This window comes from Ptychodera flava, chromosome 22 (genome assembly GCF_041260155.1).
Source record: "Ptychodera flava strain L36383 chromosome 22, AS_Pfla_20210202, whole genome shotgun sequence".
Taxonomy (NCBI): Eukaryota; Metazoa; Hemichordata; class Enteropneusta; family Ptychoderidae; genus Ptychodera; species Ptychodera flava.
This window is the reverse complement of record NC_091949.1, coordinates 32,931,210-32,958,605: the sequence shown is the minus strand read 5'-3', so window position 1 is coordinate 32,958,605 and position 27,396 is coordinate 32,931,210. Positions and strand designations below refer to the sequence as shown.

Below are 27,396 nucleotides of genomic sequence, written 5' to 3'. Positions count from 1 at the left end.
AGCGCCGCAGCTATGAGGGAATCCCCGCAAAAATTGCTCACACTCGTCCAAAACATGGATTGTTCGCTCTTGAGCTGCATGATTCAGCTTGTCGAAAATATTTTCATTTTGTAGAGAATGAATTACTTTTTCTTTTGTTTGTTAATTAAAAGTCATTTTAATGTTTTTAGATGCTTTAAAAAAATTCAAAACCCGCTAAAAAGCGACTATTTGGCCAAAATTCAAACGAAAAACATGAAAATAATGCTCGAATCATGGGCTATTTATATATGAATACTTTCAGTCTCTTTAAGCTTACGCTCAAATGCGAAAGAACGCTGTGTATATATTATTACATGCCTCGTATATCGAACGTCGCGCGCTCCATAGGATTCAATGGTAACTCGTCGATGACGTCGCGGGCCGCATAGTCATCACTGGACTGAAAGTGAACCGGAACTATTTTCAACTTGACAACTTTTTTATGTAAAAATGTCGAAATTTCATGTTTTGCACAGGAAATCCGGTTTTGGAAAATTTTGCAGAAAAAATTGATAAACCGCATAACAGTAGTTTACATATATCATTGCGCCATTCGATTATGAAAATCGTTCCATTGTTAACGGATTTTTGTCTAAGATGGAAATAAAGCATTGGATTATCATTTGCCAATAAATCTAAATATTTTGAGTGAAAAATGTGTAAGAGAGGCATGTAATAAAAACATTATAGCCCAAACATGGGACTATGTACCCTCGAGGCAGGAGACCATTTGCCCTCCTTACGTCGGGCAAATGGTCACCTGCCCTCGGGCACATAGTCCCATGTTTGGGCTATAATATATAATATAGGCTCAGCGGGCTGAAAATAGTGAGTTGAAAACATGGCGGCCACTCTCGCCGATGCACGATTTTGCATCAAAATTTTTCACTCATTTTCGTTCGTATGACTTTGAAACTCCAGGAAACAATTGAGAAGAAAGGTTTACCATGAAGTATTGAGGTATTTGCTGATAATTTGCCAAATTAAACGAGAACAAATGCTTAGAAAATTCCCACACGCTTACACACTGAGCGCTTTCAGAAGCCGTAGCATGATCGTACTTAGGCTGTCAGACATGTGAGTCGGATCATACGAATTTCCAAAACACCACTTGATACATTTGTTTTATTCCAAAAATGATCACACACATATCAGTATTCATGATGTGGTTTTCATGATGTACACAGTAAATCTTAATGAATTGGACGTAGTTCTTTTTCAAGTACAAGATTACAATCGTGCACCGGGAAAAGATGATATAGGAGCACAGGGACTGTGATAGCAGTAACAAGGACGGTATCAGATCCAAAGTTCAGATAATTCTCACCGCTAGATGGCGCTATACAAAAAATTTCGTTACTCATACTTGGCACGTTTTTTACCAGTACATGTATATCCAAATTTGAGCCATAATGAGCATTTAATTTATAAGCCACACCCACCAAAATCTAATCAGATCTAGATCTTATCATAACAATGCTACATACCAAATTTCATACAATTGGACTCAGGGGTTCTCAAGTTATGAGTGGAACAAAATCTGTCTACAGACGTACAGACGGACGGACAGACGTACAGACGGATGGACACACACACAGAAATTATGGCAACAAAGGACACCTTTAGCGCTTTGCGCCATGGTGTCCAAAAATGAAGAAAATTTAGCTTGAAGGTTGATAAATTTGCAATTTCCATATCAAAATCATTTGCTAAACTTCTTTCTGTCATGGGGTGCCTTAAAATCAATGTCCGGACCAATTGCAACGATACCACTAGGGTTCACACTCGGATGGCTTTGCTGCAACACAGACAGAAAAAAACAGAGACTTGGTCAGGTTCATTTACACCTATACTTACAGGCATACATTGTACTACACAGCAAAGTCTTATCTATGATTCTAAGTTTTGCGAAATCAAATATCAGCAAGTTTAGATCTAATGTGGTGTTACAATGTTCATATCGGGATCTGTATTGAGCTTAATATGCACCAGGCAATGTGGTGTTATGATGTTCATATTGGGATCTGTATGAGCTAAATATGTAACAGGCAAAACCAAAATATAAGTTGTAACACACAAGGTTGCAGTGCATATTGATGCAGTATTGGTATGCTATTTGAGACACATATAAAACTATTCTCCTAATTGTATCACTGCTCTTGTCACTACATTTTAATTAATGCTCGAAAAATAAGCTTGTAATTAATCAAACTTTGTTTTTACTTATTTACACAAATTTCAAGTGCACTTACTTTCTTTAAATCATGTCTTATTTTAATTTACTCAAGATTTTGTTTTACAAAAGCAATTGAAACAGATTTGTCAGTCTTCAGTTTGTTTATCCACTGGTATTGTTACACTGCTTGCCTACCTGGTAATGTTTCTGGATGTGCTCCTGATCACAAGTTGCTGCAATTCCATCAGTCTGATAAATGTCACGGACAAACCCCCAAATATTTGGATAATCTATGATGCGTTTTATGTTACACTAGGAAAATAAAGATTCACAATGGTTACCATCAACACAAACACAAATATCAGTAGCATACCATCTCAATTGAAAAACTTGACACGAAGAGCAGTGTTGCAGCCAGGAATTTTCAACTAGAGGCCACTGTGTCCCACTACCATTTATTTTTGGGGACATTTTACACATTTTGAGGACAAAATGCAACAGTTGTCAATCAAATTGTGTATTATTTTAATATAATTAGTTTCACTAAACAAAATTCAAGCTACCGGGACCACATCCCCATGCTTTAATTTTAGACAATTGTAACAGTATACGGAAGCTGCCTCCAATTAGTGCTCAGTTAGACTACAACCAAGTGTGGTATTTTAGTTACTTTAATCACAACATCGACAGTACGTAAATATAAGCCTAAAAATGTTCATGGAAAAAACAAAGGCTATTGTCAGTAACAGATATCACTTGCAGATTACACTCATTGAACACAGTAGACTCATAAGTGCCTCTGAGGTGACCCACAGTGAGCGAGAATGCGGGACAACGGGTTCTGTTTTTGGGACATTGTCGCAAGGGTGTGCATCCTCACAGCAACACTGGAAGAGTACATGATAAAGTGTAAGGAAAACACTATCTATGATACTGTAGCTTGTATGCTGTTTATTCGTCGGCAAATATACTATCACTACTAAACCTGACAAAATTCTTACCTTGAAGTGGCCAACATAGACTGTATCAAACCTGACAAAATTCTTACCTTGAAGTGGCCAACATAGACTGTATCAAACCTGACTAATTCTTACCTAGAAGTGGCAAACATAGACTGTATCAAACCTGACTAATTCTTACCTTGAAGTGGCCAACATAGACTGTATCAAACCTGACTAATTCTTACCTTGAAGTGGCCAACATAGACTGTATCAAACCTGACTAATTATTACCCTGAAGTGGCCAACATACATAGACTGTATCAAACCTGACAAAATTCTTACCTTGAAGTGGCCAACATAGACTGTATCAAACCTGACTAATTATTATCTTGAAGTGGCCAACATAGACTGTATCAAACCTGACTAATTCTTACCTTGAAGTGGCCAACATAGACTGTATCAAATCTGACTAAAGTAGTGAATAATCTGATATCAGCCTCTGTGAGTTGATTTCCAGTCAGATATCGAGTCATAGACAAAATATCTTCCACCTGAAACATAATTGGTACAAGACTAATGGTTTCATGATTTCAAGCATGTATTTCATATTTTGAATATCTAAACATGCAAACAGTATACAGAAGTATAAATTTCAATGTGAGAATTCATGGTTTTAACTTTGCAGTGAAAATGGGATCGGGGACATCAGGAGAAGAATATTAGGAATTCATTGAACTTTCAACAACTCTCCCTAGTATAGAGCAGCAAAGATTGATGGCTTGTGAGTTCAGTAAATGCAGGTGATGATGTATTTATGCATTTGTTAGCAAAACCCTGCCATTTCAACAATCTCTACAAACTAGACTCAGAAAGGAACCAGATGTGAACTAAATATGCTCACGTGTTTTACAACAGGTTCATTAATAGTAGTTTGCTTCACAGAATGTTGGATATCCAGTAAACAGACTAGAAAATTTTAGCATTATAAACTCAACAGAACAATTTGACCTGCTACTGTGACCCCTGAAATGGAAGGGCTTTGAGTTTGACAAAATTACAAACTTAAGTTATCAAGCATTGAAATTGACTGCTGATGACTCGACATGTATTGACATTTATCAAACACTACTAGATGCATGAAATCATACAGTATGACATAAACTACTGCATACTTTTTTACTGTTATGAAGTTGTGTTAAGGTAGGTTGCGGCTTACAGTGACTTTAATCAGGATTTTTCTGAAACTTTCAGATGTCTGGGATGAGATGAAATGTTAAAAAATAAGAAAAAGAGATGGGGTACGCATGCAAATTTTGGAGATATGGCGCCCTTTATGTTGTCCCGCGGAAACATTTAGCTGAAATTGGTTAAAATGTTGTATTTTTCGATTAACTAGTGTTATTGAATAATAAAACTGAAATAGAGTAAAAACAATTTGACAGATTTTATACAACACAAGTCCCTGTATTGTAATATATTAGTTTTGTGATCTACTTTTGAAAATATCAGAAAATATAGCTACGTTTCCATGAATAGTGCTTTTATACAAAGAGCAAAGTTTGGCCAAATTTAGATATTTTCATTACAAATGTCATGATCTGAAATCTACGTTTTCTTAAAACTCTCGTAAATTAAGCCCAACAATATATAGATACGGCTAGTTTTCAATCGGGTTTGAACCCACAACATACGGCATCAGTCGCCTAGCGGAGTGGCCACAGAGAGAACCGCTCGGCTAAATCTCCACTCCCAAAAAAGAGTGGTTCAATAGCCGGCTAAGTTGTTACATTTTTCTGACTGATAGATTTCGAATCAAACGAAAAAAATGGGGGTCATTGCACAATTTTTTAAGATATGGGCATTTTTAATACAAAAAATAGCGTCAATGACACTCTAGCTCCCATCCTGGACTATCTAGTGTTTGTTCTCTGGTCAGATATTTGAACATGTGTGAAAGGGATAAAGTGCATGAAGTAAAAATACTTAAATGTAATGTACTGGAGACAGTGAAATATGTTTAATGTATTTATTCAGAATATAAAATGGAAAAATACAGAATTAGAAATATCAATTACTGTGATACAACCATTAACTAAACAAGTCATTGACAATGACATAGTCCCCACTTGTAATAGGAGTATTAGTCTTGATGGGGTAGGGAAATGTGGTCATTAAGAAGTATCACTGGAGTGTATATGTTGAGATCTATGGGCACATAGGTCTATGTCGTTGTTCCCAATTTGAAACACATGAGGCATGTCTAAGTTATGGTTCTAAATCAGTAAAAAAGATCAGACCTCTAGCAGTATTGGCCAGCCAAGAAATACATATACGCATAATAAATGAGGTTCAAGATGTGACATCTTAAGGTCTAATATCAAATCAAAATTGGAGGGTATAGAACTTGTGGTTACTGAGATATGCATATATATGTATAATCGAGGTCAAAGGTCATCAAGGTCACATGACATTTTGAAAAAAAAATTATATCGCTAATTAATCCCCGTATGCCAAAAAATCAGACCTCTAGCTCTATTCACTTGCCCAGAATAAGATGTGTGCATAATTAATGAGGTAAAGCGTGTGTTGTCATAAGGTCTCCCACCCTACAAAATACAAAGGACATAGCACTTGTGGTTACTTATTTATTGACATAAACATATATTTTAGGTAAAAGGTCATCGAGGTCACATGACATTTGGTCAAAAAATTTCTCTCCTATAGTTATCCCTTTATACCAAAAATCACACATCCAGCTCTATTGGCTTGCTCAGAATTAGATATGTGCATAATTAATGAGGTACAGTATGTGGTGTCATAAGGTGTCAAATCATACCAAATATGAAGGGTGTAGCACTTATGGTTACTGAGTTATGGACAAATAAGTATATTTGAGGTCAAAGGTCACCAAGGTCATGTGACATTTTGTCAAAAAAATTGTATTGCTAAGTTATCCCTATATACCAAAAATCAGACCTCTAGCTCTATTGGCTGGCTCAAAATTAGATATGTGCATAATTAATGAGGTACAATGTGGCATCATAAGGTGTCCCATCATACCATACATAAAGGCAGTGGCACTTATGGTTACTGAGTTATGGACAAATATGTGTATTTGAGGTCAAAGGTCATCGAGTTCACATGACATTTTGTCAAAATATCCGTGATATCTGCGTGAACGGATGGACTCACGGATGGACGAACAGAGGGACATGACCCAATCTATAAGCCCACTGGACTTCATCCGTGGGGATTAAAAATTGTGTCACTGCATCCTTTTTGCAATATGAATAGGATGAGAAACTAAATTTTTATTTTTTGTGGCCTTATACATGGGAGTCTATGGAGATCTGCCTTATACATGGGAGTCTATGGACATGTAAACTAAAAATATGCAAATTTCACCACGATTTGCCCAAATTTGATAAAGGTCACTCCTATGCACTTCCATACCAAGTTTCAAATCAATCGGACTTGTGGTTTCAGAGAAGAAGATTTTTTGACCAAAAATGGGAGAAAATTACAAAAAAATTTATGAAAAATAGCAAGTCCAAGATACTGACCCAAGATGTGCACAATCATTTCAGGTCAGCCCAAAGTACTTACATGCTAATTTTTCATGTAATCTGCTCAGTGGTTATTGAGTTTTTCAATTTTGACTGTTTTTACATTTTTTCACTTAATTTGCAAATTTTTGGCAATGACAACTTCATTTGAACAAAATCTCATCTACAGCCCATCATCCATGTACACAACAAATATCAAGATGAAATGTGCAGCGGTTTTGGAGTTTTTAATGTTGACGGACAGACATACAGACATACACACAGACAGTTCCCTAGCCTATGAGAATAGCTTCACTTGCCATATATACATATGGCTACGGGGGCTAAAAATGCTACACTGAAGCGCCCTCTAGCAACAGATCCCTGTTTAGTTTGATATATTCGAAACTTTTTTAATAGCGATCGCAGCGAGAGCGGCATTAAGACAACTTATATACATGAAATTTAGAATGGAATCTCTATATACCTACAAGTTTGAAAAGAGTGCGCTGCTGGTCGTTTACATGGAGGCGGCCATTTTGAATACTTTTACACAGATTGCGTGAAATTAAAGATGTCATCTACCACAAATTCTACTCGACAATGTGTTTTTCTAACAAAAGAATCTCTCTGTTCCAAAGAAAGTGAGAAAGTTAGTTCGATCACTTTCGAAAGCCCGGTTCGGTCATCCTAGTGCACCGCCATTTTGAAACAAGCCAACTCACGAGAGAACAAACAGTCAACTCACACAAGAATTAAAATTCGTGTGCTTGAGCCAGTAAGTACCGACGGCAATATCAAGTGCTCGTTTTACATTTAGTTAGACTGCCTCTGTTCCCACGCCTGTTACAATAAACTGATCTGAATTATATAATTTACCAGTTTTAAATAATTTTCGTTGGTGAACTTGGCATTTCCGAGTTAAATTGCTATAATGATCTATAATTGTCATTCTAGAAAACAATTGACAGCAAATCAACCTCAATGGCAAAAATGTGCATCATGCATCAAACACAGAAATTAGCATGCTATTGCCTGAAAACATCAATGACGATATACCCTACACTGCGCTCACTCTCAGGTCAGACCTGTTACATATTAGGTATTAAATAAAGTTTAGTTCACTTAAATACTGCAAATAATCCCACATTTGTCACACTTAAAATGGGCCTGTTACACAAAGTTTGCTATCTTGGTGTGAACTGTTTTGACAAACCAGATTTGAAAGTCGTACCTCAAAGTAATTGTATGCTATATCGCTAAAAAAACACCACTTCCGCAAAGAACGCTCGCGGAAAGACCGTTAATACGCAGTGCGGAGATACCGTTAATACGCAGTACGAAAATTCGAATTACCCACAACCTACGTTAAACAATTGTACCTTTGACCTGTCTCATTTTAAAGTGACAAATCAATGAGCAAGGAGCTGTTACGCAACATTTACAGACCTCAGGATAATCACTATAACCAAAACACAAGAACAAAGACAGACATTGTATATTCTGACAGCAGTTCAATTGAACACACAACGCGGAGTGGAAGACAGACTTCTGATAAGACTAGACTTGTATACGGTCTACTGCCAGAGTAGCTATCTCTGATGAGGATTTATTGTATTATGTTCTTCAATATTCCTGTCAATAATCCCAATTCATACCAATATAATTGACACCCATGTGAGCCGTGTAATAAGAACAATCAGATATTTGTTATATCATTATATGTAGTAGGTTTCATCAACTTTCGAACAGTACTCTCACAGTTAAATCACTAATTACAAAACTTTATTTAATATTTAAATGAGTTAATTATTAACTTTACATTCCCAATGCTTCTCAGTACAATTAAATATTTATCAGATCAATATCTGTAGCAAGTTTCATCAAATGTAATGCTCTAATTATGGAGTAATATCACTAATTACAAAGTTCATTAAATATGCAAATGAACCCTTAATTAACTCCACACAACTAAATGCTTTACACCACAATTAGATATCTCTTGGATCAGTATCTGCAGCAGATTTCATCACATTTGATGCAGTTATTTCGGAATTATATGACGAATTACAAAACTTAATAAAATATGCAAATGACCTATTTGTTAACTTGAAACTGCCAAATGCTTCTCAGTACAATTAGATATTTATCAGAACAATATCCGTACCCGATTTCACTGACATGGGTGCCGTAATTTCAGAGTTATATACCTAATTACAAAGTTCATTAAATATGCAAATGAACCCTTAATTAACTTGACACTACTAAATGCTTTACACCACAGTTAGATATCGGTCGGATCAGTATCTGCAGCAGATTTCATCACATTTGGTGCAGTTATATCGGAGTTTTATGACTAATTACAAAACTTCATAAAATATGCAAATGAGCTATTTATTAACTTGACACTGCCCAATGCTTCTAAGTATAATTAGATATATCAGATCAATATTTGTTGAAAGTATCATCAAGTTTGGTGCAGGAATTTCAGAGTTATCTCACTAATAACAAAAGTTCATTAAATATGCAAATGAGCAGATAATTGACATGACACTCACAGTATCATGATAATGTTCTGAGATTGTCATCTGTGAAAAGTTTCATGAAATTTTGTGCAGTATTTCGTGATATATGTCTACACTGTCATTACCATCTCCATAGGGAAACCATCGTATGGAAAAAAACAATGTTGCATAACTTCATTAATATGCAAGCCACACTAACCAAAATCTAATCAGTTCTTGCAATTAGCATATGGTACCTGTGTACCGAATCTGACTTGAATCTGTTCAGGCGTTTTTGAGTTATCTTGTAAACAGACAGACAGACAGACAGACAGACAGACAGACACACACACACACACACACACACGGACAGACAGACAGACATCGCAATGATATTAAAAATAAGCAGTCAGTATGTATTTAGCTTGTTAGATCAATACTGGCTGTGTATGTCCTTTCAACACTGCAATACTCCTGCTGTATTTCTTGTTCATGTAATTCTGTATAAGGTTTTATTGAACAACTCTTTTTTTATTTCCCTGGGATTGTGGCGTATTAAATAATCTAAGAATGAATCATCTGTAAACTGGTTCCTGAAACAGGTTGGACGATTACTCATGCATATCTGAACAGTCACATGGTTGGAACCTTAGTGGGATATTTTGCAAATGTTAAAAAGAGTTTTGAAAGGAACTTAGTTCACCAAGGCCAAACCATCTAAATACCATACAGTATTCTTGACTGTCATACTTTCATCAAACAAGTCATTGTTGATGACACAGTCTCCACTTGTTACTGGGTACTTTGATTACAGGTCCTTAGAGAGGATAGCGTCCTCTTCATTAGGTCTGTGATAAAAATAATTTTGAATAAATTCGCTTGATACATGTCTGAGTTGTAGTTCAGGACATGAAAAAATCGTAATAAAATGGCCACAAGGTGGCCATATTGGATTGTATCACAAAACAAATTGGCATGCACATCTATGTCATTGGTCTATGTCCTTGTACCAACTTTCAATTAAATCAGTTGAAACATGCCTGAGTAATGGCTCTGGACATGAAAAAATACCGTCAAGGACAGTGTGCTCACATTCCGTTTGAATTGGTAAATTCAAGAAATATTTAAGCCAGAAAAACAAGAATGACAAAAGCAAATTAGGTCTGCAGCTTAGGTACTGGAGGTCATCTTTAGGAACATGCATATCAACTTCTATAGCAATGGGAAAAGCAGATCCTACATACATAAGCAAATGTCAACAAAAGAATTAGCAAGAGAAGCTTGACAAAAAGAAAAGGTGGGAGAATGGGGAAAAAATAAAGAGTGGGAAAAATGTACAAGGGATCTGGTAAAAAGTAACGCTACCTCATCAATCTTCTATCCCCTACCCCCTCCTGAATATCAAATGTTCCACCCCTTGGTTGACCATGTTTACATAAGACCAGCTGGTAGGAAATGCATTTACAACTTTGGGTATGTTTTAATTAATGCTAAGAGTGCTATCATTCGAATGTAAACAGCACTTAAATCAGTTACAGTTAGTGAAATGCCTTCCACTGTGGGGGATTATGACATATGGAATTATCCTGGATCCAAATTTCTTGTCAGTTCTTGTGTGTCTTACATGCAAAAGTTGCAAGAATTGGTTCGCAATGAAAAAATTACCTCAGCTGTGTTTTCTGGATCAAATTTTACTACAAATTGATATTATAAAACATGACAAAATTATGTTCACAGCCTTAAAAATTCTCTCACAACATATCTTGGGTTGGTGTAGGTCATTTAAGGTCACAAAACAAAACAAAAATATACAAATTTGGGGGTTTCCCAACACTTTGAGCAGAAAATTTATCTAATAACATCCCTTGGGACTTTTGTACTAAATTACAAAGCTATCAGACAAGTAATTTTAAGAACAAGTTTTCTTGACCAAAAATGACAAAATTGTCTTAAAAATACAAATTTGTATATTTCAGGACAATTTCCACTGAACTGATTCAGCTTATACGATTACCTCACATTGGTATACAAAATGTGAGCTAAAAATCGTAATAAAATGGCCGCCTGGCAGCCTTATTGGATCGTATTACAAAACAAATGTCATCGTTGATGACCCAGTCCCCGCTTGCTAATGGGTACTTTGATTACAGGTTCTGTGATAAAAATACTTTGATACTGATGGCACTCAATGGCCAAGAATGAGTTCCATGGTGATGAAAAACATAAAACCAATGTAGGCCACTATCCTAAAGGTAATTAAATGAGACAACTGGGAATTAGTTGACAGGATGTTGCAAAACATTTTTCCATTCTATCCTAACACTAATAGATAACCGGTACCATATTTCATAAAGTTTAATGTAGTATTTACAACACTATGAGATCAACATCTGTATCAAGTTTCATCAAATTTGACGTTGTATTTGTGGATATATCACTCTAATTAGGAAAGTTCATTACATATGCAATTACAAATTAATTAAAATGACACTGATAAATGTCTTTTTCACTGTTAAAGCAATGTGAGCTTAACATCTGTACAAAGTTTCATGAAATTTGATGCAGTATTTCTGACATATCAACCTAATTATGAAACTTCAATAATTGACATGATACTGCTACATGACGTGAAACAACTGACGAGCATGTATGAAATAGGTCAATGTCCTTGTACCAACTTTGAATGATACTGGTGGAAATACCGGTATGTCTGAGTTATGGCTCAGTACATGAGAAAATCGTAACAAATTTGCCGCCACGCAGCGATATTTGATCTTACTGTTTAAAAAATCAATACGTATATGTATTACATAAGTCAATGTCCAGGTACAAACTTTGAATAAAATCAGTTGAGACTTGCTAGAGTTATGGCTCTCGACATGAAAAAAACCATAACAAAATTGCTACCATGTGGCCATATCAGACCATATCGAGAAACAAATCAATGTACTTATGTATACTATAAGTAAATGTCCTTGTACCAACTTTGAATAAATTTGCTTGATACATGTCTGAGTTATTGTTCAGGACATGGAAAGTCGTAAAAAAAATGGCCACAAGGCGGCCATATTGGATCGTATCACAAAACAATTCAATGTGCATAAGTATAACATAGGTCAATGTCCTTGTACCAACTTTGAATAAAATCAGTTGAGATATGCCTGAATTATGGCTTTGTACACGAAAAATCATAACAAAATGGCCGCCTGGCGGCCATATTGGATCATATCACAAAACAAATCCACATGCATATATATGACATTGGTCAATGTCCTTGTACCAACTTTGAATAAAATCTGTTGAAACATGTCCGAGTTATGGCGCCTCTACATGAAAAAATCGTAATAAAATGGCCGCCTGGTGGCCATATTGGATCGTATCACAAAACAAATCGACACGCATATATATGACATAGGTCAATGTCCTTGTACCAAGTTTGAATAAAATCGGTTGAGATATGCCTGAGTTATGGCACTGTACATGAAAAAATCGAAACAAAATGGCTGCCTGGCGGCCATATTGGATCGTATCACAAAACAAATCGATGTGCATATGTATGACATTGGTCATTGTCCTTGTATTAACTTTGAATAAAATCGGTTGAAACACGCCTGAGTTATGGCTCTGTACATGAAAAAATCGTAATAAAATGGCCGCCTGGCGGCCATATTGGATCATATCAAAAAACAAATTGACGTGCATATCTATGACATTGATCAATGTCCTTGTACCAACTTTGAATAAAATCGGTTGAAACATGTCTGAGTTATGGCTCAGTACATGAAAAAATTGTAATAAAATGGCCGCCTGGCGGCCATATTGGATCGTATCGCAAAATAAATCGATGTGCATCTGTAGGTCATAGTGCTATGCCTTTGTGCCAAGTTTGAACAAAATTGGTTGGCAGTGTCTGAGAAACTGTTGATGACGGACGGACGGACGGACGGACGGACGGACGGACACACGGACGGGACCCAATCTATAAGTCCCCGCCGGACTTCGTCCGCGGGGACTAAAAATGACGTGCATCTGTATCACATATGAAGTAATCCTTGTACCAAGTTTGAATGAAATCGCTCCAGGCATCTCTGAGATATGTGCGTGAACGGATGGACGGACACACATTCATGAGCCCCTATGCATGAACACAGCATTAATATTAATTTCATCCTTGAACGTGGATCATACCTGGGGACCCTGTGGATGGATATCAAATACAGGAAAGAAAACAGCCGTCACACAGCCATTTATGATCGAATCATTACAAAAATCAGCGTGCATATATATGTGATAGGGATTAAGATAGGTACCAACTTTCAATGCAATCGCGCCCGGCATCGCTGAGAAATTTACGTGAACGAACGCACAGTCATCAAATATAGGAAACAAAATGGCCGCCAAGCAGCCATTTTAGACCGAATCACAACAAAAATCAATGTGCATATGTATAACATATAGAGTAATCTATGTACCAAGTTTGAATGGAATCGCTCCAAGCATCACTGAGAAAGTTGCGTGAACATACGCACCGACATCAAATACAGGAAGCAAAATGGCTGCCAGACGGCCATATTGGATTGGATCGTAAAATAAATGTATGGCATAGGTGATAATCCTTGTACCAAGTTTGAATGAAATCGCTCCAGGCGTCTCTGAGATATCTGCGTGAACGGATGCACGCACGGATGCACGCACGCACGCACGTACGGACATGACCAAACCTATAAGTCCCACTGGACGGTGTCCGTTGGGACTAAAAAGAATCATACATTTACAGTTCATACCTTATCCAAGTGTTCAAAGAGTGGTTTGACAGCTGCATTGTACGCCTCTTGTGTTGAAGCAAAACCACAGCGATAGACCCCATTATTAATGTATCTGGAAAGTAAACAGTGAATTCTTTCTGATTGACAGTATACACTTTACTACAACAAAATTACATGTATCATTTTAATCTTTGGCAATTACAATATGTAGAATTGATAGAAGCAATCAGTGCATATACCACAAGACAAGTGAAACAGCAGATACATGTACAAGAAAATTTAAGGGGGGGGGGTACATTTTAATTTTTGACATGTACATGTCAGTGTTCTCCCTGAATAAGGTAACAGGGGCGTGGCGCCCTCTTGTAAATTCCGAGCGCCCCCTTGCCAGAAATGAAAAAGATTTATTTTTTTGAAAAATAAAACAATAAAATGTACGAGAAAAAAAGTTGATGGTGATTTACAAGCAAAATGCAAGTGTGTGCGTCGATCCTGCAGGCTGCAAACGTAATTCTCATCGATCTTGCAAATCTCGCGAGTTTGTGATGTCATCCATGAAAGGCCCATGTGAAACTCATCGATGGCAGCCATATTTGCATGGCTCAGGCCGTAACGTTATCCACGGTCCCTGCATAGGGACCACGGTCCCTGCATAGGGACCGTGCATTAGGTAACCGACTTAGCTGAGTAAACATGCCAAGGAGCTTGAGGGTAACCAAGGACAGCAGGGTACACTGAAGTTTTTTAGGAGGTTAGAATTTCGCTTGTGTATTCCTTCCCAAAGCAAAACGACCTATTTTTAGGCTCGGCCAGACATGTATCAGGATGAGAATACGTGAGTGTTATGGTGATTATTTTGACATCGATGAATAAATGTATGTCTGTTGCTATGTTTTCGTTTTCAAAAAATGTAATCTTCATTGAAATCAGTGAACTGGCATAAAAGTTATCAAACACTGTCTCAGATCTCTTTTCCTTTGAGTTTTTTATACGAAAAAAATCTGAAAAAAATACTCCCCAAGTATCACCAAACAACACCATTTTAATCTCTGTTTTTCAAAAGCTCCAACGGCTCCTGACCTCCCCCCGCGAAAAACCGCTAACGCGGTAGCTTGTGGTGCTTCACACTAGTTACCGAATGTGTCCAAACTCTAGGGAGTTCGTATGTGTTATACAAGTGATATGACAGAACCCAATGGCCTTGGAGGGCACTCTGTGAAGTTCCGAAGGTATTTCCCGAGGGATACGGTGTATTCTGCCTGTACTTTTCCTGGCGGCAGAATACACCGTATCCCTCAGGAAATACCTTCAGAACTTCACAGAGTGCCCTCCAAGGCCATAGGGTTCTGTTATTATTACATATGTTCCACAATTTTGTCGATCGCTGTCGAAAAAAACAGCTAATTACGACACGGCCTAATTGTATATAGATTCTATATAGTGCGCATTGATATGCTGTCAATGAACTTTTCATCAGCAGTGAGCTCACTGATTGGCTAAGGGAAAACTTTCTACTATTCATATGCAAATATTTGATGCAGCGTACTGAGTTCAGTATATCACTGTATTTCCATCTCTACTAAAAGACAACAAAAATGGCTGTCAGCTCTACGGTTATGTGAATGAAACACGGTGGTGTACGGACATCTGGCGAAGAAAGACGCTATTAAGAGTTGTTTTCTGAGGCGGCGATGTTAAATGTGAAGTTGAAGACTCCACTGGTGATTTGAGAATAGCCCGGGTAACTGGTTTTGAACTTGCTGGCTACACCATTGCAAGGCTTGCGAAGTACTGATCGCCGCGTTGTCGGAGGAGCCGATCTATCACATTTGTCTTCACTGTGGCCGACATGGGTAATGCTTGTCGATGTGCTCAGCCCGGGTGCTCGGTCACGGCATGGTCCCTCAATCTCGGTCCCTCTATCACGGACCGAGGTCACGGGTTGAATTTGTCATTAACCCAACTCAATATTACTCATTTCCCGTTGTTGATCTTCGTAGGCGAGTGATTTATGGTAACTGGATACCGATCGCGAATCTAGCTCATACTCTTCGTTGCTGTTTCTGTACGCTGGCGTAAACCGGCAAGATTTATGTCATGGTCGTGGGTCAAGCTCGACTGGTAAAAGTTTCCGTTGTTATTGTCCGAAGCCAGTCGTTAAACAGCAACTTCGGGACCCGTTTCCATAACGGTTTTTCCATTTATTTTCTTGCAACCTGACGAGAGCTTTGACGTCTTCGGTCAAGATCGCAGCAAATCTTGCAGATGTCAACGGCTTAAGCTTCGGTGTACCTTTGCCTGTACACCGCTTCCATCGTAGTCACAGTATTTTGTTCCGTCCGTGCCGAGATATTAATTTCCCTTCGATAATAAAATTCTGATTCCAAATGTTCAAAATAATTACAGTTCTGCCAATCGTAATAATTATTTTCTTCCACAGATATACAGTGTTCAGGAGCCGGCAACAATATTTACCAATAGATATTTACTAATAGAAAGTAGTACGGGATAATAACTAATTTGCACAATTTATCGTGAAATAATTTCTTAACAATGGTTTTCTATGTAAACATTATTTAATGGCACGTGACCTGTTTTCGAAATACTTTGAAGTTGATGAAACATGTGAAATACTTTGCTGAAAGCAAGCAATTAGTTAAATATTTAAGAGTAGCGAAATACCTTTTAGACACTTTCAGATTTTATTTTTGTCTCAATTGAACACGTCCCAAACCCCAATAAAGTATACATTTTCTGAAAGCCTGATATAGAGCTATCCGACCAAGCACAATACACGGTCATTATTTGCATAAGAGTCAGGTGACAAGAGTTTTGCTGAACCTTCCAAAAACCGGTTTTCCCGCCTTATGCGAACACGCTGCAAGATTTCCGATTGGAATTTCTTCATTGACAAGCCTTGACAATATCCTTCATAACCGTGTCTGCGATTTTTTCCCGGAGGCTCCATTCAAATTATATGGCGTGATAATTAAAATTCCATGAAAAGCGACTTCATCTAACACCTTTAAGAGCGCATTAAAAAAAAACAAAGGCATATAAAGAAAATCCCAGACACGGTTTTGAAGGATATTGTCAAGGCTTGTCAATGAAGAAATTCCAACCGGAAATCTTGCAGCGTGTTCGCATACGGCGGGAAAAAACGTTTTTTGGAAGGTTCAGCAAATGCTTGTCACGTGACTCTTATGCAAATAATGACCATGTACTGTGCTTGGTCGGATAGCTCTATATCAGGGCTTTCAGAAAATGTATACTTTATTGGGGTTTGGGACGTGTTCAATTGAGAAAAAAATAAAATCTGAAAGTGTCTAAAAGGTATGTAGCTACCTTAAAAGCAGTGATAATTAGCTCAATCAGAAGCTAAAATACTTAAAAAAAGTCACAATTTTTAGAAAATGCAAAAAATATACGGGGACTACATTATCTCTGTCTGTGAAAATACCAACTTTATTTCGCTGCCAACAGACTGGTAATCTGTGGTACGAATTTAAGACATCACTGAAAATACCACTAATTTTTGAATGAATTTCGCAAAATTATACACCATTCATTGCAAATCAAATCTTGATTGTTGATATTGAAAGGTCATTGTTTAAAGGTTTTCAGAAAAAGAAAACATATACTTTATAGCTGGGCATATGAAAGTGAACATATCTCTAATGACAAGCGACCTAGCGGCCGATATAGCTCCGCTGTGTTTATGTAGAGAATAACTATTTTTGACACATGTTGATGAAGAAGGTGGAAATCTTTGATAGCTCAATGCAGTGGCCAGAAAAAAGTGGCTAAAATAGCTGCAAAAATACACAATTGAAGATTTCATCATACTTTGAATATATCACTTTGGATCATCCCTAAAGAACATGTCAACCAAAGCTATCTGATGAGTAGTTTTTTGAGAATAAAATTTTCTGACCAAAAATAGCAACAATTGCCCCAAAAATAAAAATTGCAGATTTCATCATAATTTCAAAAAGACCAAATTTAGTTCATCTATAGAAACCTGTATACCAAATTTCAAAGCTGTTAGACCAGTACTTTTTGAGAAACACATTTTTAGACCAAAAATGGAAAAAATTGCCCCTAAAATTCAAAATTGCAGATTTCATCATAATTTCAAATATCATTTAGTTCATCTATAGAAACCTGTATACCAAATTTCAAAGCTATGAGTAGTTTTGGAAATACACGTTTTTTGACCAAACATGGCAAAAATTGCCCCAAAATTACAAAATTACAGATTTCATCAGAAATTCAATACATATTACTAAGCTCATCTGTAGAAACCTGCATACCAAATTTCAAAGCTATCAGACCAGTACTTTTTGAGAAACACATTTTTTGACCAAAAATGGCAAAAATTGCCCAAAAATTAAAAAAATTGCAGATTTCATCATAATTTCAATATCATTAAGGTGATTTGTAGGAACCTGTATACCAAATTGCAAAGCTATCAGATGAGTAGTTATGAAAATACACAATTTTTGACCAAAAATGGAAAAAATTGCCCCAAAAATACAAAATTACAGATTTTATCAAAATTTCAGTAACTATCATTTACTTCATCTGTAGGAACCTGTATACCAAATTTCAAAGCTATCAGATGAGCAGTTTTGGAAATACACACTTTTAGACCAAAAATGGCAAAAATTGCCCCAAAAATACAAAATTACAGATTTCATCAGAAATTCAATATATATTACTTAGATCATCTATAGAAATCTGTATACCAAATTTCAAAACTATCTGACCAATTCTTTTTCAGAAATACATTTTTTGACCAAAAATGGCCAAAATTGCCTTTTAAAATGCAAATTTGCATATTTCTGCACAATTTGAACAAATCTGAAAAAGATCATCCCTTGGGACATATATCCCAAATATCAAAGCTATCTGATGGGTATTTTTGAAGAAGATTTTTAAAGATTTTTTTTACCAAAAATGACAAAAATTGCCTTAAAAATACAAATATGCAAATTTCACCACGATTTGAACAAATCTGACTGAAGTCACCCTAAGTAAACTGCATATCACATTTCAAAGCAATCAGACAAGCGGTTTCAGAGAAGAAGATTTTTTTACCAAAAACACCAAAAAATGCCCCAAAAATACAAATATGCAAATTTCACCACTATTTGAACAAACTTCAGTGAGGTCACCCTAAGTGAACTGCATATAAAATTTCAAAGCAATTGGACTTGCGGTTTCAGAGGAGAAGGCAATTGTTGACGGACAACGGAGACGACGGAAAATCAACCTATTTGATAAGCTCAGTGTTGCTGACAGCGGAGCTAAAAATAATAATATCATAGTAGGGCTGACCCATACGCTTGCAATTGAAAGTGACAGTTCACAATTCATAGTCTTTGTTTTGTTTGATCAAAATATTTATTGGGATACTCTATTACTCTTCTCCATCACAGGGGTTGATGGCTTCAATGGCTAAGCACACAGTACAGACTGCAGTGCTGCAAAGCATGTGCTCTCTCATATGGCAGCTCCCTAGCCTTGAGCCTGTCTGCATACTTTGCACAATGTGGGTGACTCTTGACAAAAGCCATAAAGATCGCTATATATTTCATCTCACACAAAAATATATTGATGTGTTTGAATTTAATTTCAAATTTCTGAATTCAGCTTTGACAGTTTATAACTTAATCAATAGCAAATCTTGATCAAAGTAATAAATATTGAAGCTGTGGCTTTGACATGCAATATCGCACTCGCAAGCACTGAAGCACTGTGGGACTATGTGTCAAAAATTTTATTCAGTGAGTCACACAAGCAATTATTTTAAATAGTACTCACGGATATACCCAGTCATTTACTTCATCAATTTCTGACTTTAAATGCTCTGGATACAGATTTAACTTCTTCTGATCTTCAGTTTTACAGAATGCATTAAACTCAGTGTTCAACATACGAATGATTTCACTAGATTCATTGTTGACGATAACCTTTGTCTTCTTATCAAAGAGAACTGGAACTGTATAACCACCACGGTAATCTGCAAATTTCGATGAATATTATGAACATTTCTACAATATCATAATAACTTTTGTCAAACCCTTAGAGATCATAAACCATGTAATGTAAGAGTACAAGAGATCATGTCACATGACAGTGACCAACTTAAAACATAGGGCCAAAGTCCCTGAAGCTACTATAGACATGGATACAACATTAAAGCGCAGTGGTCGTCACGCTGCGCAAGCTCCTGAGGGGGTCCCCCCTTGTTGACAACATATCCGAGAATGCCGCATGCTCAGGTTATGGGTTGATTATTATGTTTGCAATATTGCCGCTGATATGGCGGCTGATTTGTCACAAGCATACCAACTTACCAAACCTAACACGCAATAAAAGGTCAATTAATCTAAGTTAAATATCTGCTGAATATTGAACAGTAATTACACGCTGGATTGAGATCACATTTGATCATGATTTTCTTGAATCAGTTGAACGGGGCTCGCTCGAGCCATGGAGCTAAACACTTACCCGTACGCGTGTATATGCCAACAGACTATCAATGACCGGGCTCTGGTCTACGACATCGCTAGCAAGGACGAGAACTTTCATTTCAAGTGGCCCAACAGGAGTACAATTGACAAAAACGCAAGCTACAGAAATCTACAGCTCACAGAGCAATGCCCGCTGTAGCAAGAAGCATCTTTACTGTGGTCTGCATGAATGCTGGTGTCAAGAGAACCGGGTATATGGCGCGCTACACTCGGCTGTGGAGAATCCGACTCCACTACGAAGTTTACCCTGTTGGGGTGCAAACGAGAATTCCGAGTACAGGTATTCAAGTCAAGCGAAGGACCTTTCATAGGTCTTCTTGTTATGTGGGGTTTATCTCATTTGAAAGAGGATTCAGACCTACCCGGCAATCAAGAGGTACAACAACAAAGTTTGCGTAGCACCGGTAGGCCTACATTAGCTAGCCATTGGATCTCTGACATGACCGTGTACAGGATCTCTCAATACGTCCCTACATGTATGTGTAGCCCTGCAATTTTCCTGCCAAATGCCGCGACAACCCGCTCGTTTTGTCTATTGTGTCCTGTCATTTCACTATTTGTTGCCACGTATTACTAGAAGAAGTAAGAAATTGTGATCAATAGTGGGTAGTGGGCCAAGTCGTCGCGGGCCGGTACGTTGTGCAGCTGGTTGTGGGACCGGATTCTCTCATTAGTGTACGTGAACGCGGTGATCTTCTCCCTTATCAAAGCAACAGCATCTCCCGTGTCCTGCTCTAGCTTGCCGATCATGGTCTTGAGTGTAATGTTTGTGTTAGTGCTTGTTGCTGGTCTACATACCGGGGTATATATGTACAATGTTGATCATTTTAGTGATGTATTTTTACCGTGCTGTACATAGCATTGTGTACAACCAGCGTGACCGCGCACGATCGAACCCGTTTACATCCACAGTTATAAGAGTTTGAAACTAATAACCTGACCTTGTTGGATTAGGCAGCAAAGTTTACTGTCTACACAGATGATACATATCGTAAATATACTTATATTGTCGTGCATCTTGAAAATGAAAGACTGGTTGTATACAAGATCCGTAGGGGACTAATAAAAATGAAATGATGACTGTACAACAATTCTAAGAGCATGGATGTAAAAGGGTAACACACTTACCTGGTACTGAATTGTAGTAAATTTCACTTAAATATTTTGCATTGAAAACTGGGTCCTTTGTACATTTGGGTTTCTGTGTTAAAAAGAAGAAACATACTTTACACAGAAGAAATATGATGTTAGTACATGTCATTACAAACTGCAAAAGTTGGTGTTACCTGGGGCATGATATGGTTTTCTCTTTTTGACCTTATAGTATAGCATGTAACCCTTTTCCTGCCAAGTCCATATTTCACCACCAGGTCAAGATGGTTAAAATTAATGAAACACAGCATATTCAATGTGGTGTAGTTTAACATAATACTGTACATTCTAAGAGCTGTTGAAAACATAAATACTGTAAACTTGATTTTTTTGGACTGAAGATGCTATAACAGACCAAACCAAGTGGGTGAAAATGCGTCATATTTTGGCTCAATACCGCTTTTTACTGACTTGGCTGATTAGGAAGTGATACTGTCTGGCAGGAAAAGGGGTAATGAATTTGGTAAGAAAAACATCCTTCAGAAAGTGTGTGAAGTGAAAGGTGGTCTGATTTCTATGGTTACCAGGGCATATCATCAATCATATTCACCAACAGCTTGACTGATATGCAGCCATTCAAAATAATATTGAATGTAATTGGTACATATGTATAATAAAATATTAAAGATACAATATTCTAAAAATACCGCAATTATACGGTGTCGCTCAAATTTGATCAGAATTGGTATATACCAGTATAGGTTACCAATGATCAACAATAAATGTTGTTTCTATCTGTTCAGTGGAGGAAAATTCTATGTTGATGTTATGACAATGATTTCTGCACAGTACAACCAGAAAAACAACAAGAAATATTTAAACTAGAAAAACAGGAATGACAAAAGTAATTAAGGTCTGAAACTTTAGGTACTGGAGGTCAACTTTAGCAACATGCATAGCAGAAACAAGTCCCTCTTAGTTTGAGTATAGACGGTCTTCGCCCCCTCTACTGTCTATGGTTTCATCAGGTCTGTTAATATGTAACAGTTCATAAACAATGACAGGAAATGATTCAAGATCAGTGGAGTTGGCCTGTTTCTTACTGGCCTGCACATTTGCAGGATTTCACTTTTTCTTACCTCATTTGCACATTTTTGACACTGATGTGTTCATTTGAAGAAATTCACATCTCAACCCCTACATCTACCTGTACACCAAATACTGAGACGGTAGCTTTGGCGGTATGAGAGTCTTAAAAATTTGTATGTGACGGACATACATCCGCACATACCCACAAATATACAGACATGCAAATAAGATGCAAATGAACTGATTCAGCTTATATTATACGATAACCTCACATTGGTACACCAAATGTGAGCTAAAAATGGCAATTAACTCATAAATAATCAGTAAATTAAAGGTAAATTTTGTCTTACACCAGTATTTATTAATCGTTTCTCCATCAATATTGTCACTGCAATTGAATATGCACAAATTTGTGTGATCTTGGTCAAGTATTCCAATTTTAAGGAAATAGCATAAGTTCAAATATCACAGTAGAAAATGACTGATACATTAAAATGGCTACCCTTAATGACAGCCTTTGCTATTGATCAACTATAGTGGCACTCATTACCTGGCGTCATGTCCAGGAGAACATAAAATATGATTACTACAATTTTTTCATACAATCATCAAGGCAAATATACATGTAAGTGTTGTAGAAACCTACTGATAAAAGAATAATACTGATGTCTATATCAATATCACTGACAGATTTTCTGAATACTCTACCTGATCAGTAAAGTTCCATCCCTGTGGCCTTGCCATATACCAATCTACAACAGTGGTAGAAATTGCATTTTCTAAACCTTTCAATTTGCGTACAATCAGAGTGCGGTGAGCCCAGGGACATGCCAAGGATACATACAGATGATAACGATTTGCTTCAGCTTTGAATCCACTAGAGCCATTTGCTGTAGGAAGTGTAAAGAAACACAACGTTGCTGTGTTAACCAATAATCTTGTTGTGCATGGAATTGAAAGTGCACACTTACTGTCAAGTGACTCCTCACACTGCAACTTTTGTGATATACAGGTAGGTTTTACCTTACACTTGGTACAAGTCTATGAATAAAACTTTTTTTGAATGCTGTATAGTGGATTACTACTAGATTCATCTGGCTGAAAATCACTCCATACAGATAAAGTATCGCTCAACCTCAAAGCTTCGCTTTTTGAGCCTCATTATCGTTTCAGTATCGTTTCCGCATCGCCCAACCCCCAATCCAACATCGCTCACTCGGTTGTTTCGTATCGTTTCCACATCGTTTCCGTATCGTTTCACTAGCGCATCGCATCAAACAATAAAAAGAACGATACGCGAACGATTTATTTTTGCAATATTCGCGATTGCAAAAATCGCGATCTTTTGACGTTGCAACCATGCATAATCGCTCACCATGCTCACTGCTAATTTAAACGACCTTTTGCCATGACCTCTATCAACAGCTGAGCAGGCCTGCTCAGCAGTGTTTGCGCTGGTGCTCGCCACACTCGCAAAATGCGAATAAAACTCTCATTTTGCAAACAATTTTTGAAAGTCATTAGCCAAGCATGCAAATTGAATTTTTGGCCCCAAAATTGTTTGGACACATCGTTGGATCAATCACTCAACTACAATCACCTCTGCACTATTACTTCCAAGTGCTGGAAGCGACCCGAATACTCCGTTCACCAGAATAGAATGTAACTCGATACGGAATGCGATAGCAAAAGCTTAGAAATAGAAGACACAGTATGGGCACACGTACGCATGGCCTTTGTTTCTCTTGTTCATAAGTTCGCTACAATTTAATTAATTTTTACAAAAAAGAAGCTGAAGTCTGCAGGCTTTAGCCTGTCATTCCGATGATGAACACGTGTTCAGACGCCAGTTTTTTTGCAGTGCATTCATCCTGTGAACATGTCGCAGTCCTGTCCAAGTTGCCACGCGAGCAGAAAATCGTTCGTGTGGATTTTAATTTGCGCGAGCGCTAGGCGAGTGAAGCGATCGCTCGCCTCAAACTCATGCCCTCAGTATAGTGTATGGCCGGTAGAAATGGTTGTACGGAGTATAAATGGCAGGAGTATAGATGGCATATACATGCCATTTATACTCCACTGCTATCTATACTCTTTTGCTGTCTATACTTTGTTGTCATCTATACTCGATTGCTACCTATATATATGATAGGTTCAGAACTGAATTTCTGATACGGAGCTTCATTGTAAAAGCTGCACTGACATATTTTTAATATACCAGAGGGACAGCGAATAAAGACGTATATTACTGCCGTGAGTTAACGGAATCATCAACAAATTCTGCCAGTCAGCGACTTTGATAAATGGATGCTTGAAGTACAGTTGGCAATTAATTGCTTTCAATAATCAAGATTACAAACTAGAAACAATGCCTTTCACTTCGGGCGTTTTGCAAGAAAAAATGTTAGAAAATGGATCTGAAATATATTAAAGTATTAGTACATTACGGAAACAGAACAAAAAAAAAAAATGAAAACATGACTGAAAACGCAAAAAACTACCAAACTTCAGAATGTGAGTTCACACAAAAATATCACGGATCAACCAATCGCCAGTAGGCCTATAGCTACAGGACCCGGGCCACTACCCATGCACTGTACACCCTATGAAGTTTGTACATAGAGATCCGATCTGGAAGACTGGTGAGCTTTATAGGTGCACACAGTGCAGTGGTTCTGCAATGAAATCAAACATTTTATATCCTTTTGCAATTTCTTTAAAATTGGGAAAAGGATATTCTTTCCTGTTAATAAAAGTGGAGTATAGATGGCAAGAGAGCATAGATGGCACCTTACACTGCCATCAACACTCACACTGGCAGTTATTTGCATAACAATAGGTGATATGCCAGTGTACGTGTCAAATGCCAGTGTATGTGTGAAAGGTCAAACGGAGTATAGATGGCAATGAGTATAGATGCAGAACACCGGCTCGCCAGATAAATAAATGAACCCCGTATTTTTGAGGGTCTATGGATTATCACAAAGTCATGTTGTAAATATCACCTGTTACATAATCATGAAAAGCTGTTGCTGATCTAACGAATTCTCCTTTCCTTCGTCTAGCCATCGCCTCCTGGACACTGACTTTCTCTGGTTTCCCTCCTGAAGACATGCCTCTCGGTGTCAGAATCTTGAAGTCGAAAGTGGTAAGCTTATACAGGACACAGATTCTTCCCAAAGATAGCCTGATGAGCGTAGTCGGTCAGTCAGTTACTGTGACAGTGCAGCGGCCATGCTGTTTACCTTTCACTTGATGCGTCCACTCTCACACTCACAGTATCAGTAAATTACTGTGGTTTATATTCAATTGGTATTGTTGTTACTAGCTGGAATGCTGACTCATGGTGAGCACGCAGGCCTGGGACACAGGGGGTGCGTTTGGGCGTACTGCTCTCAACACGTTGCTCGGATATGCCGAGCGAGCTCGATTCTTTTCGCTTGATTTCCGGAAATAGCCGATCTTCGTTCCGAGAACGAAGAAGACCTGGTCTGATCTGGGAGCAGATGAGAACCACCTGTGCACAGGTTATCGTAACGTTGCTTGGATAGTCGTTCCGAGGCGGCGGGCGGCCGCAGGTCGCCGTTTACTCGGATAAAAAAGGTCACAGTGTATATAAAGAGTGTGCAGTAACTCTCGCCGTAGACTGAACCCGGGCAATGCCACTCCCAATGGTAACTCTCGCCGTAGACTGAACCTGGGCAATGGTGTCACTGGTAATTTTGGCATAGATTGTGAAACTATAAAAGGGTTTCCAGAGGGTTGTTCACATATGCAGATTGCAATGTGTAAAATATGATTTTAATAATCATAATCGTAATTTATTAATAATCATAATTATCACAACAATGGGGTTTCCAGACGGTATTTACACAAAGTAGACGACATTGTTTGGAAAAAAAAGTTTTAATATGCCGTAACATTCATATTATTAATTTATTAATATTCATAATCATTTGTTATGATAATAATAGGAAAAATCATCACAAATTATGCCTACTGGACCTGTGGTAGAACATGACATTGTATATCACCCGAAAAAGTCAGAATGCATGTATATTCCTCGTTCATTTGGGCTTTCTGTTGACCTGGTTCCACCTGTCTACTTGAGCGCCAAGAAACTGAATGCCGTTTCAAAACATACTTACCTGGGATATGTATTCACTGATAATTTATGTGATGACTATGACATTAAGAGACAAACACGTAAATTTTATGGTTATGCGAATTCACTCCTACGTAAATTTCATAGTTGTAATAATGCTGTTAAGGTGACTCTTTTCCGTACATACTGTACCAACATGTATTGTTCACAATTATGGTGGAATTTCAGCCGTCAGTGTATGAACAACCTCAGAGTGTCTTACAACAATGCGTTTCGTATTCTCATGCGTTTGCCTCGTCATTGTAGTGCAAGTGCAATGTTTGTTGAAAATTCAATTCCATCTTTCCAAGCTCTGCGACGCAAGTTCTTGTTTAAATTCTAAGACCGATTGCAAAATAGTGACAATAGCGTGTTAGCCACAATTCGAAAATCGGGTGCAATTGTGTATTCTAGCTTTAACGCGATATATAGAAAGTCGATGTATTTTTTAACCTTGTAACTTTTGACTCTTAGCTGCTGTGGCAAGTTTATTTAGTTTATGTACTATGTTATGTCTTTTTTTGTTTATTCTTTTTTATATGGGATGCAACAAACTGTATTTTTAATACTTATTGTGCTTTT

At 37.5% G+C, this 27,396-nt stretch overlaps 1 protein-coding gene across 1 annotated transcript; it reads right to left on the bottom strand.

Moving 5' to 3' along the window:
• Window positions 1-1,117: 1,117 nt before the first annotated feature.
• LOC139123221 (glutathionyl-hydroquinone reductase YqjG-like) lies at window positions 1,118-26,261 on the bottom strand. Its single transcript, XM_070689337.1, has 8 exons — window positions 25,676-26,261; window positions 23,382-23,563; window positions 21,621-21,693; window positions 19,780-19,978; window positions 13,972-14,065; window positions 3,573-3,689; window positions 2,393-2,509; window positions 1,118-1,819 (listed from the first exon to the last, which is right to left on the bottom strand). Exons 1-8 carry the CDS (start codon window positions 25,782-25,784, stop codon window positions 1,724-1,726), a joined length of 987 nt encoding a protein of 328 aa, XP_070545438.1. The 5' UTR covers window positions 25,785-26,261; the 3' UTR covers window positions 1,118-1,723.
• Window positions 26,262-27,396: the final 1,135 nt, after the last annotated feature.

What these genes read in the sequence shown, in the direction of transcription:
- LOC139123221 (XM_070689337.1), bottom strand. Translation starts at nt 25,784, where the DNA reads ATGTCTTCAGGAGGGAAACCAGAGAAAGTCAGTGTCCAGGAGGCGATG. An exon ending in TTTTCATGATTATGTAACAG is followed by an intron (nt 23,564 to 25,675) that starts GTGATATTTACA and finishes CACTTCCTACAG; the next exon opens with CAAATGGCTCTAGTGGATTC. An exon ending in TTACTACAATTCAGTACCAG is followed by an intron (nt 19,979 to 21,620) that starts GTAAGTGTGTTA and finishes CGAAATTTGCAG; the next exon opens with ATTACCGTGGTGGTTATACA.